Source organism: Mus musculus, chromosome 12 (assembly GCF_000001635.26).
Source record: "Mus musculus strain C57BL/6J chromosome 12, GRCm38.p6 C57BL/6J".
Classification (NCBI taxonomy): Eukaryota; Metazoa; Chordata; class Mammalia; order Rodentia; family Muridae; genus Mus; species Mus musculus.
Genome location: NC_000078.6, coordinates 21,286,785 through 21,303,838, shown reverse-complemented (window position 1 = coordinate 21,303,838; position 17,054 = coordinate 21,286,785). Strand labels below are relative to the sequence as shown.

The window sequence follows — 17,054 nt, the reverse complement described above, 5'->3', positions numbered from 1 at the left end:
AACGAGAGGGAAGCTGGGGGCACCCAGGAGGGAGGAGAACAGGGCACAGGCTTCTGCTGGGCAGCAGAAAGTTCTGAAACCTGGACTGGGGGTGGCCAGGACGTCAGTGTACATGATGTCACTGAATTCCATACTTAAAAATGGTGAAAGTTGTAACTGCAAGCTGTATATTTTTTGGCATAGTAAAAATGTTTGATATAGAAACAAAAGACACCAACAAAAGTCTTTCCTTTAAGCAAGTTTTCAGATCTCTGGGAGGGTCTGATCTATTTTTATGGGTACTCCTTCCATTTCCAATTAAAAGCACCTAATTGTCTTCAGCTTAAAACTCTTTCAATCCATGGAAATATCTGTTACTTTTACCAGCCTTAATTTATTCATTATTATCATCACCATCATGTGAGTGTACAGTGTGTGTGTGTGCACGCACGCGAGCGCGAGTGCATTGCCTCAGCATGCACGTGGAAGTCAGGGGCAGCTCTGCTCAGTTCTCCTTCTACCTCCACACATGTGCTGAAGGCTGGCCTTGGGCTTTTGAGGCAAGCCCCTTTCCCCAGAGCTAGCTTACTGGCTCATTACTATTGTTTTCATAATACTTAAAGATATAAACAAGAGCTGGGCAGTGGTGGTGCACGCCTTTAATCCTAGCACTTGGGGGCAGAGACAGGCGGATTTCTGAGTTTGAGGCCAGCCTGGTCTACGGAGTGAGTTCCAGGACAGCCAAGGCTATTCAGAGAAACCCTGTCTCGAAAAACCAAAACCAAACCAAACCAAAAAACCAAATATACTAATACATAAGGAACTAACACAGTATGTGTTTACATCTCTATCTATTAAAACTTAGACATTTACTATGACTTTCTCCTCTGTGAAAATGATGTTTGCACTGTTAATTTAATAACAATATAAAGAATGCACCATGGGTCAGGTACTGTGTCAAGCACGCCATAGTCTCTCAGTCTTTCTGCACAATGACCTTATAAAGTGCTATTACCCTTATTTATAGAAAGCACAAAGAGGCTCCACAACTTGCCAGATACACAGCAGGCAAAAGGAGGAGTTAGGGGTTCAAGGTCAGTCATCATATGCTCAAGCCTGGCACTCAGGCTACTGGAGTGGCAGCAGAAACAGAGAGAACACTGGACTAGGTGAGTCTGGAGGAGTCTGCAGAGTGAGGAAACTCAGTGCAGTGGACCGAAGTCAAAGGGGAAGAGCAAAGGTTAAACCAAGTGCAAGTAGAATGCTCTGTTCACAAAGGAACACAAAGAGCTGGGCTGTGGCAGCCCTGTGTGTTTCATGCAGCTTTATCTACACATGCCATTCCCAGACTAACCACGTGAGGTGGCTTCAGAGCACGAATAAATTCACTGGTTTGCTGGTAATCTGTGTGAGCAGAGAAAGAAATGTAATCAACCGACATTTTCAGTGGCAACTTCTGTCCAGACATGGTCGTGATTTCTTCAGGTTCAGACATGATGTGCTGTTGGAAACAAATACAAGAAAAACAGACTTTGCAATTAGATAAATGAAGGTGCATTTTGGTTACGTCTTGCACAATCACGATCTCTAACGTTAACTTTGTGAACTGTACCGTGAACATCCTTCTGATGTCCTTGACTTAGTCAGTACTAAACGCTTATGGTTTTTATTGAGTAAATATTTAATCGAAGGTCAGACACCTCAGTAGGATCCAGTGCATTCAGCGCTGGAGGGAAGCCTGTAACGTAAACAAAGCTGCACTTGGCTCTGCTACAGCAGCTTCCCTGCAGAACCCACAGGACAGACACACCTCTAGTCTGGAGCCAGCTAAGCAAATGACCAGCAATGATCAGCAGGCTCTCTAACAACTTCATAGAATGTGGCAAAGGAGGAAAATGATCAGAACAAGAAACCACACTCTATTTTTAAATTAAAACAGATGTTAGCAGCAAGAAGACAAGAGAACATGCTTGCCTGGATGTCCATTAGCCTTTAAAGTCCTGCAGTGTACTCTATAATGTGTACATCCTACATGCTAAGAACAGCCATTTTATACCAAAATAGAGATGGCAGTCAGCCCTGGCGCATTATACAGCTCTGTAAAAGTCCATGTCATGGTTGTGCGCCCCTCATCTGAGAAATCTAGTAATTTTGAGCAAAAATGTCTGGGGAAACAACTGGTAAAGCCTATGCAAATAACCCCCAAGCCCAAAAGCAGAGCCTGAGCAGGAGCTCCGCCAGCATTCTCCATGAGACATGGGCTCCCATCCCAGGATGGTACTGACCTTGGCAAGTGTCCCTTCGACACAGTACCCCGCGATGATGACGCCATTCCTCTTATCTGTACACCAGCTTTCAAACAGCTCTCTGGATAAGCCGTTTTGAATCATGCCTGGTGAGGCCATCACAACACTGGGGCCAATGTCATCAAAGTGATCCATGCTCTGAGAGACAAAGGGTTAAAGGGTCACAGTCACCAGCCTGGTCAAACAGTCTCCTCGTAAAGTAATCACACTTCTGCATGGGCCATGGTGAGACTAGCTGGCACTGTGTTTAAGTGCCACATTACAAAATTAAAATGGATCCATCCTATAATTACCCTCCAAACGCTGACACCATTGCATACACTAGCAAGATTTTGCTGAAAGGACCCTGATATAGTTGTCTCTTGTGAGACTATACTGGGGCCTAGCAAACACAGAAGTGGATGCTCACAGTCAGCTAATGGATGGATCACAGGGCCCCCCAATGGAGGAGCTAGAAAAAGTACCCAAGGAGCTAAAGAGATCTGCAACCGTGTAGGTGCAACAACATTATGAACTTACCAGTACCCCGGAGCTCTTGACTCTAGCTGCATATGTATCAAAAGATGGCCTAGTCGGCCATCAGTGGAAAGAGAGGCCCATTGGACACACAAACTTTATATGCCCCAATACAGGGGAACACCAGGACCAAAAAGTGGGAATGGGTGGGTAGGGGAATGGGGGGAGGGTATGGGGGACTTTTGGGATAGCATTGGAAATGTAATTGAGGAAAATACGTAATAAAAAAAATATATAATTAAAAAAAAACAACAACAACAAAATTAAAATGTGCTGGGCATGGTGGAGAATGCCTTTAATATCAGTACTCAGAAGGCAATGGCAGGCAAATTTCTGAGTTCAAGGCCAGCCTCGTCTACAGAGTGAGTTTCAGGACAGCCAGGGCTATGTAGGGCTATGTTTGTCTCAAAACAAAACAAAACTAACCAAACAAAATTAATGATATTTGAAAAGCATTTAATCATAATATACTTTAAATTAAATTCGATTCTATTAATTGATATTGGGATGCAAACATGGGAGTTTTATTAATTCCTACATGGAATTTGCAGTGCTAATCAAAGAGGATCAGATGTGAACAACAAAATCTAAATCTGTAACCTGCCATATTTTTCCTGTCAGGACTTTCTTCCTATAGCAGGAGAGACTCAGGCTTTCTGCTGTGCACTGAGGGAATATGGAGACGCCGAGCAAGGGCAAGCCTGGCTCCAGTGCGTCCCAGCACCATGAAGCTGGCTGGAGAGCAGAGAGCCTCAGCAGCAGTGTGGCCACCCCTCACCACTGTGCGCCCCGCCGTGCCTCCCTCCTCCAAGAGCGGCACCTTGAGGTTGCTGATGTGCTTGAAAACAAAGGGGTTGTTGATGTTGATCTGCTTCCGGATCTTGTCGTTCATGGCATTCACGTAGGTCTGGTACACGGCCATGCACTTCTTGGCCAGAGACGATGCGTAGTAAATGGGTATGTCATGCAGCTCCGGGTGGTTCTGCCAGTACTCATCTGCAGAGGTTTCACAGAGGAAGCGTCCCTCAGCAGGCAGTAACAGTAACTACAAAACATCTGAGCTGAGTACCGTACAACTGTATTTTAATGAGTTTATCAAAACTACCCTGATCATTACTAAACTACAAATCTACCTAGCAATATAAAATCTAAAAATAAAACAAAGTTGTGTCAATGATCAAAAATATGGAATCTTTAACAGCTGCTTCATTTTATATTTATACTGATTAATATTTTGTTTGTTTTGTTTTTTAGAAATTGGTTTCTCTGTGTGGCCCTGGCTGTCCAGGAACTCACTATATAGACCAGGCTGACCATGACCTAACAGAGGGCTACCTGCCTCTGCTTCCTGAGTGGTTGTGCAGGTCTTAATGTAATTATTATTTCAAACAACTGCTTATTAAATAATATTACATAGTGGTATTTCTAAAAACCTTTCACACAAACTGCTCATTACTAACTAATGAAAGCTGTGAACACATACTTTTACTTGAAGGCCTGTTTTTTCCTGTTTTCAGGGAAAACCTCATTAAACCCCAGCATTTTATAAACATGCTGCCTAGGCTTGGGTGTCGGAGCCAGAGTGCACACGAAGTACACGGACGGTCACAGCGAGATGCCATTCCTTGCTCGTCTTATCTGTGACAGCACAGAGCCACCTTCACTCCCCTGCTCTCTGCTGGTTACAGAGCTTTTCAGTCTACATTTAGATGGACCAACTTGACTCACCATCAGGCTCAGAGGACGGAACTGGACAAGCGCATTCTCCGTGAAGGCCTGCTGTTTCTCCGAGAGGCATTAGTTAGCCTATCTGCCCTTGCCTGTTTTCTAGTCACCGTAACAAGAACACTGTTCACCCCTATCTCAGAGATGCAGGGACTGAGAACGGAGGACAGGCTTCACCCCACCACCCTGCTGTGAACACAGGCCCCCCTGACTGTCTACGATGCGTCCCTCACGGAGTCATGGCAGCTCAAGCTCAGGAGGGTCAGTGAGCACAGCGCATAGCCCTCGCAGTACAGAGCTGTGCACGCTGATGGAATCTTCAGAAGCCACTCGGAGAAGCAGATCCCAGGCACTCACCTGACTCACCTTCCTATCACTCCTTTGTGTTTGTTAGGACGGGTAGACTTTCAGGCCTTTTTTCTTTCTTTCTTTCTTTTTTTTTTTTGCATACTTAGTATTCTGTGAAAACTCTATATTCTATTCCTCTAACTCTTCTTTTTTTTTTTTCCTGAGACAGGGTTTCTCTGTTTAGCCCTGGCTGTTCTGGAACTCACTTTGTAGACCAGGCTGGCCTTGAACTCAGAAATCCGCCTGCCTCTGCCTCCCAAGTGCTGGGATTAAAGGCGTGTGCTACTACACCCGGCTACTCATCTTCTTTTATTAATTAATTAATTTATTCATTTTCGAGACAGGGTTTCTCTGTGTACTAACTCATCTTCTTATGTTCATTGACAGGGTATTTCCTGCCGAAACACTACAATGATGAAAGTTCAGGCCCGGGACCGCAGTACTTAGAAATTCTGGGCTAGTGAGAGCTACACAGTAAGACCTTATCTAAAACAAACAATCAAGCCCTCATTAACAACAGCAAAGACGAAGGACAAGCACCTCCACCATCTCCCCTCACACCCTGGAGGTGTCACAGCTGGCCTGCACGTGCTCATGCTGGAGCACTTCTCACACTGGAGGAATCAGAAAGGCATGCCAGGTGGGTTCTAACAGCAGTAGATATGAGGTGCTGTCCCCATGCCTCCCTCGGTTATCACCAGCACTAGGTCCCCAAGATGCCCCCTGTAGCACTGGGGACTGAATCTAGGGTCTTGTGCATGTTGTGCATCTTCAGTACAAATCACATTTTAAAATAAAGATAAAATGCTATATCTGGGGGCTGGAGAGATGGCTCAGCGGTTAAGAGCACTGACTGCTCTTTCAGAGGTCCTGAGTTCAAATCCCAGGAAACACATGGTGGCTCACAACCATCTGTAATGGGATCTGATGCCCTTTTCTGGTGTGTCTGAAGACAGCAACAGTGTATGCATATAGATAAAGTAGTATTAAAAAAAATAGTTGTTCTATCCAAGGCACCCAAATACCTAGAATCAGGAGCAGCTCCTGAGCTCTTCCGAGAGCAAAGACAGGAATGAGCCCTCTGCCCCCTCTGTTGACAATGTCGTGCACAGTGTTGCAGAATCTTGCTTCTCGCTCTTCACGCTTCTCATGGATATGGGTCCCATACGTAGACTCCTAAATAACAGATTAGATATGTAAGACTAAGACCAACCACTCTGGAGAATTCAGAACTTAAGCATTAAGGAAATGAAGTCAGGGATCACTATAAAATGTTCCTTCTTCCCTCAAGATAACTTGGCTACATCTTTTTTTCTTCTACCATGGGGAAGGTTAAAGCCCTGTAAGTATCAGTAGGTAATGTTTCTCAGGCTTGTATTCAAGAACCTGCCCTGGAGCCTCACTACACAGGCGCTGCTGCACTTCCTGTACTTATTAGAAATGCAGGACCCAAGGCCCAGCCCACTCGCTGCAGCACCAGACAAGTCATAGCCAGGGAAGCCCTGCTCTACAGCACACGTCACATGGAAGGAGCTGCTCGCTCCCAGGGTTAGAAAACATCTTCCCCAGTTTAAGGTTGGTGCCTGTGCTGAGCACCCGGCCAAGCCACAAGGACTCCACTCTGCATGTTGCCCAAGGACAGCAATAGTCAGGGGCTCCTCATACTTCGGTAACCTTGTCAAAGCCACAGCCATGGGGATCAAAGGTAACTGATGCTCTTGTGTGTATGACAGGCCCAGAAGACAACCATTCCCTGACACTGTCAACCATCAGTCCCCTCAAAATTGCTTCTGATGACAGTTCATTCTTTTGTTTCCTTGAGACCTACAAACTAACAGAATGTGACAAGCCCCTGTGGAAAAGGCCAAAGCCCTCAGCACGGCCAAGGCAGAGGGGCCATCTCTAAAACCATTTAACATCTTTCTTAACAAACTCACCTAGGGAAAGATATGCAGGAGGCAGGGAGACCCACCTTGCTTCTCATGCTGCACAGACAGACCATGGTTCTAAAACTAGACTACCAAGAATGGACTGTATAGTAATGGGGAGAGACAAAAAAAGACCCAAGAAAATCCCCATGTGAACAAACCATAGATGCCCATCAAGGATATCAGGACTGTGACACTGTCCACCAGGATGTCAGGACCGGGACACTGTGGGGTTTTTTCCCACTAGAAAAAGTTCAGGATTTCATTACACTAACTGTAATCCAGTCCGTTAATACTTACAATGATCAGGATGTCTGGCTTAATATTAGGAATCTCAGCAGCCATTAGGTGTCTGTCTTCTTGTCTTGAGAAATCACCTGTATACAAAAGCTGTGAACACAAAGAACTAGAGTATCAAGACTTGGGAAAGACTCCTCCTACTAGTAAGTAGTCAAACCCTCAAGTCAAAATTGAATTTAAAAAAGAAAACTTACCTGTCTATACCTAAGGAATTCTAGATGCACTGCCTGTATCTACTTCTAAATATGTAAGTAAGTTAAGTCACAAAAGACACCTGTGTTTCCATTAATAAATCTAAATTTCCAGACAATTATATCCCATACTCAATCCTCAAAGGTAATCTACATATCAGTATTAGCAGGTCAGATCAGACCTGCACTCTGCTATTTCCTGCTGACTTTTGGTGCCCTGGAGCAGCACGAGAATGAGCAATCTGCTGAGTTCGAGGCCAGCCTGGTCTACAGTGAGTTCCAGGACAGCCAGGGCTACACAGAGAAACCCTGTCTGGAAAAAAAAAAAAAAAAAGCAATCTGACGACGCTGTACAACTAGGTTTGCAGACATTTCACATAGACGGGCAGCCACAATGTTTCTGTAAACCATGTTCTCCAGTTTCTAAAGTGGAATTACTAAAAGCTTACAGGAGAGAAGCCATGTTTTTCTCTCCAGGTCTCATCCAATGGGTATTTCTAAACAGCTGCCTAGCTGATTCTGGAGTGTAGGCAGATGCCTGGAGTCTAGCATCGCAGGCTCAGACAGTAAAGGCCCTTGCTGCCGACCAAGCCTGATGGCCTGAGTTCAATCCCTGGGACTCTCACATGGCTGAAGAAACCAATTCCCTCGAGCTGTCCTCTTACTACATAGCTACAAGCACTCACACTCCCGCCCCTGGCATGCATGCACACGTGTAATCACACACACCGCACACTAATAAATTATTCCTTAGTCCACTCGGGTTTTCACATCCACTGACGTTTCCACCTCCCTCTCCTCAACATGGCGGCACAATTCTGTGCTGACAGAACTCTTCACTTCTACAGGCCACCGGCTCAGGTGCTTCTCTGAATCCTTCCAAGCCAAGGACATAAACACAAGCCATGTTTTAACCCAGGTACCCTAACTTTAGCTGTATGTGTGTGCTGGCGGGTGGAGGGCGACTTTGGGGAGCTGCTTCTCTCCTTTTATCCTGCATTCTAGGAGCTGAGCTCAGGCCCACAGGCTGGTGCAGAAGGCACCTTTATATGCTTAGCCATCTTGCCCGCCATGTTTAATTTTAAACAGAAGCAGTGGCAGAAGGTTTCCCCTAACTAGTTTTCTGATGGACACTGAAGTGGGACCAAGCCTGTGGTGGGCTGGGGAACTTGCTGTTATGATGGAGAAGGAATATCCTCAAAGAACCAACAGTGACTTTGTTTTACCCGCTTTGGTGTTCCCACATTCTGCAAGTCTTAGGGAAGTTCTATACCTCTCAGGGGCAAGAAGCTCTGCACTGACTCCTCCTGGGGAGAAAGGACCCAAGCTAGAGCGTACCTTCACACCAGCGATCTCTATCATAAACATGGCTGCTCCCAGGACGTGGCCGGCATGGTAACACCAGAACTTGATTCCTGCAACTTCCTTAACTTCATGAAAATTGATGGTTTCGATTTTGTCCATGCTTTCTTCCAAGTCTGTCTCAGTGTACAGCATGTCATCTGCCGATATGTTGCTGAAATTGTAGGTGACATATGGATAAAATGTTTCTTAATGTCACAGTGCACAGGCTATAGTCAGGGACAGGGCATTTGCCATGACATACAAGGCTCCAGGTTCAGTTCCCATACTGAAAACAAAACAGCAACAACAAACCCCAGTGTTTAGAATCTCCAGTGTTTTCTATAATTATGATACAACAGTGTACACAGGTGCAAAGCTTAACTGTGAGCTAAGTGTGACTCAAAGCTGCCCTGACTTTAAGGAGATCTCAGCACACTAAGACACACTTATCATTTGGAAGTACTGGAGACTGGAGTTCAAGGCATGGATGCCGGGCAGGTGCTGCACCACAGAGCTACACTCCCAGCCTTTACTCTTTCTGTTGTTTTGTGAAGATAGGGTCTCACTAAGTTGTTCAGGCTGACCTTGTGTCTTAGGGTTTCCACTGCAGTGGAGAAACACCATGACCAAGGCAACTCTTACAAAGGAAAACATTTCACTGGAGCTGGCTTAGAGTGTCAGAGGTTTAGTCCATTATCATGACGGGAAAGATGGCATTGTGCAGGCAATGTGCCGGAGGAGCCAAGAGTTCTACAGCTTGATCAGAGGCAGCCAGGAGGAGACCACTGTGCTTCACACTAAATGTGGCTTGAGTATATGTAAGAGACCTCAAAGTCCGTCTACAGTGATGCACTTCCTTCAATAAGGCCACAACTATTAACAGTGCGACTCCCCATGGGCCAAGCATTTAAACATGAGTCTATGGGGATCAAACCTATTCAAACCACCACATCGTGAACTTGTAACCTTCTTGTATGATCCTGTGCTGGGACCATGGGCTTGTGCTATGAGGCCCAGCTATAAAATCTATTCTTTAATATGGTATTTCTCAAAACATTCATACACACAAACACATAGCAGAGATTATCACTGGCCCTGGAAAAAGACCTCTCTCAAAGTTAGGTATAACTTATCACCTAGAAATTATACAAATGAACTTCAACAGACTCTGTAGCCATACTGGATGAGTTCACAGGTCAGCTGACTCTTACTGAGACTGCTTTAGGCAAATAACCTCTATGTGCCTCACTGGCACTGTCTGTAAAACGGGACTCAGTGAACCTGGCATCATGAGTTGGTGAGGGTTACAGGGTCTGCACACTGAGGCCTGTGGTTCTTGTTAACAGCATTAGCGTTACACAGCTTTCCATTCCTTTGTATTTACATATGAAGAATAACAAACACCTTTTGAAATATCCGTAAGTTAAAGCCAACTTCCAAAGGCTAAAACTTCACATTGCAGGTGTCACAAGCACGATGTGCCCTTGGTGGAACAGTACTGGACATTTCTCTTACAACTGGTGCCAACTCCCCCAGAGAACAGCTTTGCTTAAGGCAACATTCTGGGTCAGACTGTCCGAACAAAGGATCCCCTATGTATCACTGCTTAAGGTAGCCAGTCCTTAATGTCCAAGAGCTACTTACAGAGCATTTCTATCAGACCTTTAGTTCTAGACTTGGTTCTACGTTTGTAAGAATGTAAACCATATATAAACTAAAGTCGGATGGTGCTGATGTATAAGACACATCCTGGAGTTGGATCATAGCATCCTTCTGAGACATGACATGGTCTGCATCTTGAACTGCAAGTATCGGTGCAGCCTATGGAACCCAGTGAAGTGACTTACCTGACTTTGACATAGTCTGAGAGAAGCCATCTATAAATAGCTTTTGTGGCGTGGGTCATAAATGTCCGTCCTTTGAAACTTGTCTTCTGAAGGAACCAGGGCAGGGCTCCACAGTGATCCAAATGGAAACTGAAAAAGAAACAGGGCCATCAGGGCTTTAGATATCAGAGGCCAGCACTGCCCCAATTCCTGCTCAATGGACAAGAGTGTGCTAAGTACAGCGGGACGCTGTGAGGAGACGGAGGAGGCAGACCAGTGTTCTCCTTCCAGCATGGGGTCTGGGGATCAAACTCCTGTCAGGCCCGGCAGCTAGCACCCCACCCTATCAGTGACTATCAGAAGGGAAAGAACGCGAACTTTCTTGACACTTGACAGCCAGAATTATAACAATTTAAGGAAATAAATTTGAAACCTATCACCATGTCTTTTTTTTTTTTTCTTTGTTTTTTGAGGCAGGGTTTCTCTGTGTAGCCCTGGTTGTCCTTGAACTCAAGAGATGGTCTACTTCTGCCTCCCAAGTGCTGGGATTAAAGGCATGCACCACCACTGCCTAGCTTTACCATTTTTAAATGAAGTTTTTAAAGACAGTCTTGCTGGGCCACCTGTACTGGCTTCAGACTCAGCAATCCTCCAGCCTCAGCCTTCTCAGTGTTGGGACTACAAGTGTGCATCGCCATATCCTCCATAAGTGAGGCTATTACTGAGGAATGTGACAAGATAGCAGGGAGTTCCTGTGAGAGGGCTTCCTCAGTTTCCCACCTGAGGATGACCCACAGCAGACATGACTCCACCCACCCCTCCCCAAGCCCCTCAGCACTCACTGCCACACACAAATGCTTTCTGGTTAACTTTTCTAGCCTGAGAACAGAGTGGTGTGACATTTGGTTTCATTCTTTTCAAATTTTCATTTTATTTTAATTTTGAGAAAGACTGTCACTATACACCTCTGACTGACCTGGAGCTCACTGTATAGACCAGCCCTTAAACCCAACTCACAAAGATCTGCCTGTCTCTGCTTCCCAGTGCTGGACTAAATGCATGCAACACCAGTTGCAGTTTATTAAAAAAACAAGTAACAAAATCTGACCAGTGGGGCTGGAGAGATGGCTCAGCGGTTAAGAGCACAGACTGCTCTTCTATAGGTTCTGAGTTCAATTCCCAGCAACCACATGGTGGCTCACAACCATCTGTAATGGGATCTGGTGCCCTCTTCTGGTGTGTGTCTGAAGACAGCAACAGTGTACTCATACAAATAAAATAACTAAATTTTTTTTTTTTTTTTTAAATCTGACCAGCAAGATGGCTCAGAGGATAAAGGGACTTGCCAACAAGCAAGGTTGTCCTCTGACTCTCATGAACACTGTGGCATGTGCATGCTCATACACTTACTAGGACGCACATGAGAACACACACACAATGTAAACAACAACCCACACCAAAGCCTGGAAAAACTGACCATCACAGCAAAGGCTTGTAGACAGGTGTAAGCTTTAAAGGGAAACTTACTGACTGATCAACAGAAGGTCGATCTCAGCTGGGTCGATAAGGTCAATGTAAGGAAGGGCATCCATTCCTTCCAGGCCAGGGTGGATCCCACAGTCCAGCTGAAGGAGGAAAAATCCAAACAGACAAAACAGATGACAGCCTGCTACACATCTGATAAAAGTCATCCAGCAGGCAGACACTGGGACCACACTCAGAGGAGCCCAGTACTGGTGCACTCAGAACTGTCTCACACAAGCCAGGATGTGCCGCAGCAGCTTCAATCTCTTTAGATATAGCTCACATTTAGCAGCACAGATTTGCTGGGATTCACTCTACAAATGAGTTCTTCCTCAAGTACTCTGCTAAGAAGCTGGCAGACATTTATAAGTTTTGGGGCATTCTCCCATGAGGGAGAGCACCATCAACACATTCCTACAAGCTGGTGACTGGGGATTCATTCTACGAGGTGTTACTTCCAAGTTAAGAAATGCTTAAATGAGGGCTGGAGAGATGGCTCAGCGGTTAAGTTAAGAGCATTGTCTGCTCTTCCAGAGGTACTGAGTTCAGTCCCTAGCAATCACATGGTGGCTCACAACCATCTATAACTGTATTTCTAGGAGAGTCACTGCCCTTTCCTGGCCTCTGCAGGCACCAGGCACAAACATGGTGCACAGATACCCATACAAGCCAAATACCCATACACGTAACATAATTTTTTAATTAGGTGACTTTGGTGGACACATGGTGGTTCTTTTAAGACTAAGAGAACTAGGGACTAGAGAGATGGCTCAGTGTTTAAGTGGATGCTCTTCCAGGGGTCCTAAGTTCAATTCCACATCTCAGAAACATCTTTAATGAGATCTGATGCCCTCTTCTGGTGTGTTTGAAGGCAGCTACAGTGTACTCACATACATTAAATAAAAAAATAAATCTTAAAACAAAACAAAACAAACCTAGAAAACTAAAAAAAGGAGCATCAAGGAACTAGAGCCAGTGTCCCCCTTTCTCCTGGGACCTTTGGAACCAGTGCTCCTGATCCTTCAGCCTAGCCTCTCAGGCAAAGAGATGGGCCTGACAGAGCCAGCAGGACTGGTGTCACTTGTGGGGTGGTCAAAGTTGACACCCATTGAAGGCAGTTAATTCCTTGATGTCTTCCAAAGGGGTGGGGTCCTCAGGTTGTGTAGACAAGGGAATCACAAGGACTTTGAAGAGACAACAGTCTGGCAGATGTAGCTGGCAGTTTTACAGTGTTACAATATATCTTTTTAGGTTACTTAATGTTTTTAATTACTAAGCAAAGTGTGTTAGGCTTTCTCTCAGCACAGAGTGTTAGCTCCATATACACATACTCTCTCAGATAGGGCTACAGAGATAACTAGCTCAGTAGTACAGATCTAACAGCCAGTACAGACAGAGCTACACTGTTTTCTTGGCAGCATAAATAATTGCTATCTAGGCTAAGAGTGTGATTCAGCAGTAGGACACATGCCTGGCCCACACATGGCCCAAAATCCAATTTCCAGTACCAAATAGTAATAACAGCAACAATAATAATTACCATGATTTTCCTTCCTTTGAACTCCAGAATAATACATGATCTTCCCACTTCTTGCCCAGCACCACTGCAAACAGTCAAGGGGAGAAATAAGGTGATTAAAAAGCAATCAAGCAGCCAGAGCTCGGTTTGGAGGCACACACGGACAACGGCAGCACTGGGGGCCACGGCAACGATGTCAGTGTTCAGTACGACCTGTATCACCCCACCACAGTAACACTCAACATACTAAATTCAAACTCTTTCACAACTTTAACTGCCCGAGTTATGACAGTAGTCACTTAATTCCCGAGGAAGGACAGTTCTAGAGTTCAAACAGAGGGTGAGTGCCGGTGTAGGAAAAGGTGAAAAGCAATCCTCGGTGTGGCGGGCAGAGAGGGTGGGCACTGTGGGACTTTAAGATGTAAACAAGCAGTTGAGTAATCCTTCTAGAACAAAGCCATCACTTCAGTGTTACCTTGAGATCAGCTTATCACCACCTAGCCTGGTTGCCATGGTTTCAGCCTTTTCCCTTTGGGCACACCTTAAGCTAAAAATAACAGCTTGTTGGATATTTCCTCCCAAATCTCGCTCAAAATGAATTCTAAAGTGTGATACTAACTGCCTAGGACGGGTGTATCAGAGTGATCAGACCTCAAAGACCTTGTGATCTAGGAGCAAACAGGGATGAGATAGACCCTTACCACTGGGCTAGCCACAGACTCAGAGAGTAAGAAACAATAGGGATGCAATTCTAGCACTTGGGGGGTAGATAGAGAATAAAGCTGTCTGGTGGGTGGAGCGCTGTAGATCTGGGGCCAGCCTGACCTACAGAGAACTCCACGACAGCCAAGGAACATAGTGAGACTCTGTCTCAAAGAAATAAATGAATAAATTCCATGGTCATTTTTTTTGTCTTCAATTAAAATTCCTTGATTTTTATCTCCATGATTCTCATTTTGTTCTTAAGTCAGCTTCCCCACAGAGCTGCCTGTCTACATACCCCTCCTAAAAACCCCCACTCTTATTTACCAGCCTTTTCCAGCTACTTTTCTGAGATTGTTCTTGCTGCTAAGTGCAAACAGCTCTACTTGGTCCTTAACCCAACCAGTCCCCTTGGCAGCCATTACCTTCCTTGCTTAAGTGTTCCCTCAAGCACTTCCTGGCTTCTCTGACTCCACACTCTGGTCTGTCTTGCTGGCTTTCCCAGGTTTTTTTTTTTTTTTTTCCCCTTCTTCACTTATCTGCCTTGGCTCTCTAACCTCTGAATGCTAATATCTCAGAGTCTCTCCTGGCCCTCTTCCCAACTTCATGGTCTTTCCATTCATGCATCCGACATGCTGTTGAACTCGGAGTCTGTGTCTGCAGCTCAGACTGCTCTGAATTCTAGCCCTCTGGTACATGTACCTGCCATTTCAGCCTCTTTGCTGGGTTGCTGCCAGGCACTTCATGTTTAGTAGGCCAAGCTAGTTTTCACAGGCCCCTGGACTGGCTCTTTCTTCCTGGAGTGTTCGGTTCTCAGCTCCCTACACATCAGGCTCCTTTAGAACATTTGGGTCTCAGTCAGGTTTCATCTTCTCAGACACCTTCTCAACTGCCAACTCCACAGAGAAGGAAAAATAGACAGGTGGTTGCTGAAGGTTTGGGAGGGTGGCGAGACCTGAGCGTGGAGCCTAATGTGCTCTTTAGAAAGGGTAATGCAGGTGTCGGCTATGGGATTGGGCACTACAGTCATAGCAAAGGCTATATAATTCCCCAAACACACTAAAAACCATTGGAGCTCATCAGGATAACACACTCCTGTAATCCTAACACTGGGAGACTGAGGCAAGAGAATTGTCATGGGTTTGTTCCAGGCCAGTGTGTGCTACCTAGCGAGATTCTATGTTAACAGAAAACCTACAGACACATACATACTCCAAAGCAAACAAGCGCATATCGAAGTGCACAGCTTTATAAGGTATGGTAAGTTACATATTTACAACTCCCACCAAACAACAAGATCAAACTTTCTCCCTTGCTGCACCTCCTGTACAGAACCAAGAGACCTGACGTGTACTCTCTGCCTGTGTCCTGCCACCGTCCCTTCAGATGACATCTGACCACTTGTCAAGACTTTACTCCTGAACTCCTCAAATCCACTCCTTTCTACTCCCCCCCACCCCTTTCACTGGCTACCAGCTCTCATCACTCAGGACTGGACTGTGATTACATCCTACCAGATTCTCCTCACTTCGTCCATATTCGTCTACCACACTGGAGTTGTTCTTTGTTTTTCTTGTCACAACACTGATTGAAGCAAACAACATGTCACCACTTCCCCCAAAAGTGATGTTTTCACTCTGCCCCTTCAGGACAGCTCAGTGGCTCACGAGCAAAAGGCCACTGAATGAATGCTTTCAAAAGGGAAAGTAGCCACAACTTTAATCTAATTCCCACTGTATTACACAGTTGCTTTAAATCTTTTGTCGGCTTACTATAACTGGTGTGATAAACAGTCAAGCTCTTTAGTATGTATACAAGGTCCTTCATAAGGTAGAGATAGCCTGCCCCAATCCGTCTGCTAATCTGTTACCTGCAACCAAAGTAAAACTGGCCATAAATCAGAACCTTTTGTGTGCGCCTGGAACATTATGGTTCCAATACTGTCTTTAATTTTTTCCAACTCTTTAAGCCTTAGCTCGAATGTCAATCACATTTCCAGAATGCGTGAGATCTGTCAGAAGAGTTTCCAACTGTTTTGAGACTCAGCACAGTGCTGACCTATACTCCTGAAACAGATGTCAAAATGAGCACTGAGCACGGTCACTGGTATCACTGCACTGCCCAAGAGCAAGCACTCCTCACAGTGAGTGCTTTTTTCCACATGAGGAAGTGGGTTCATTGAGGCTACTTCCGTATTAAACAGGAAGACTGGGTTTCAGGTCTGACACCAACGTAGCTGTCTATTTTCACAAACTCATTCCAGCACTCCCCACTTTACAATTTCACCAAAGGCGTGAAATCAATGAACTCAGCCCATGCCTGGTGATTTTGTTTGATATTTGCTTAGTGTATATAGGGAGATGACAGCATCACTTGGGTACATTCATTGGTAAGTGCTCAGTAAATCTTACTTTATGAGTGGGTAAAGGAGATAGTTTCCGGCCTTTGAAAATGTACACATTCATGTGGTGCCAAATAGTGTCTCATGCTGAACAACAACCACGTGTATTGGATGAGTCTCACCGCTCATCCAGTACGTTCTGCACCTTTAAATGTGTGAGGCAATTCTCTACAAAATATTCCAGAACGCCATTTCCACTAAAACCAATCTTTTATGGTGATTTAGCTCTTAATTTCTCGCGGAAACGCCTCAGCTTTCCCCTCTCCAATTTCCTCCTACCTTCTGCTAAGGTCTGAGCTCTCAAAGTACATACACCACGTCTTTAATTTCCCCGCCCATCTGAGCACGTGTAGGGTCCTGGAAAGGAGGCAGATGCAGTTCTTCCTTGCAGTGTCCTCTATCTGTCGGTTCCCTCAAGGCTTGCTCTGATGTACGAGATCCAGAC

At 45.2% G+C, this 17,054-nt stretch overlaps 1 protein-coding gene and 1 non-coding gene across 7 annotated transcripts in view; both read right to left on the bottom strand.

Moving 5' to 3' along the window:
• Cpsf3 (cleavage and polyadenylation specificity factor 3) overlaps positions 1–17,054 on the bottom strand; it is a 28,784-nt gene that overhangs the window by 11,218 nt on the left and 512 nt on the right. For 3 of the 6 annotated variants that reach the window (XR_381202.4, NM_018813.3, NM_001364373.1), the window contains exons 2-10: positions 13,528–13,591; positions 11,991–12,088; positions 10,485–10,613; positions 8,632–8,809; positions 7,103–7,192; positions 5,900–6,050; positions 3,622–3,797; positions 2,265–2,423; positions 1,334–1,480 (exon numbers count right to left, since the gene is read on the bottom strand). Coding sequence is in view for 5 of the 6 variants with exons in the window: in NM_018813.3 (NP_061283.2) it covers positions 1,334–1,480; positions 2,265–2,423; positions 3,622–3,797; positions 5,900–6,050; positions 7,103–7,192; positions 8,632–8,809; positions 10,485–10,613; positions 11,991–12,088; positions 13,528–13,591 (1,192 nt within the window). In the remaining variant the exon portion in view is untranslated. Of the gene's footprint in view, positions 1–1,333; positions 1,481–2,264; positions 2,424–3,621; positions 3,798–5,899; positions 6,051–7,102; positions 7,193–8,631; positions 8,924–10,484; positions 10,614–11,990; positions 12,089–13,527; positions 13,592–14,910; positions 15,105–16,888; positions 17,035–17,054 lie in introns of all 6 variants that reach the window. The other 3 variants (XM_017315136.2, XM_006515158.4, NM_001364372.1) reach the window with 3 other exon arrangements.
• Positions 15,780–15,912, bottom strand: Gm25821. The gene has a single exon (XR_003950331.1). It is a non-coding gene; the product is annotated as a small nucleolar RNA SNORA21 (small nucleolar RNA).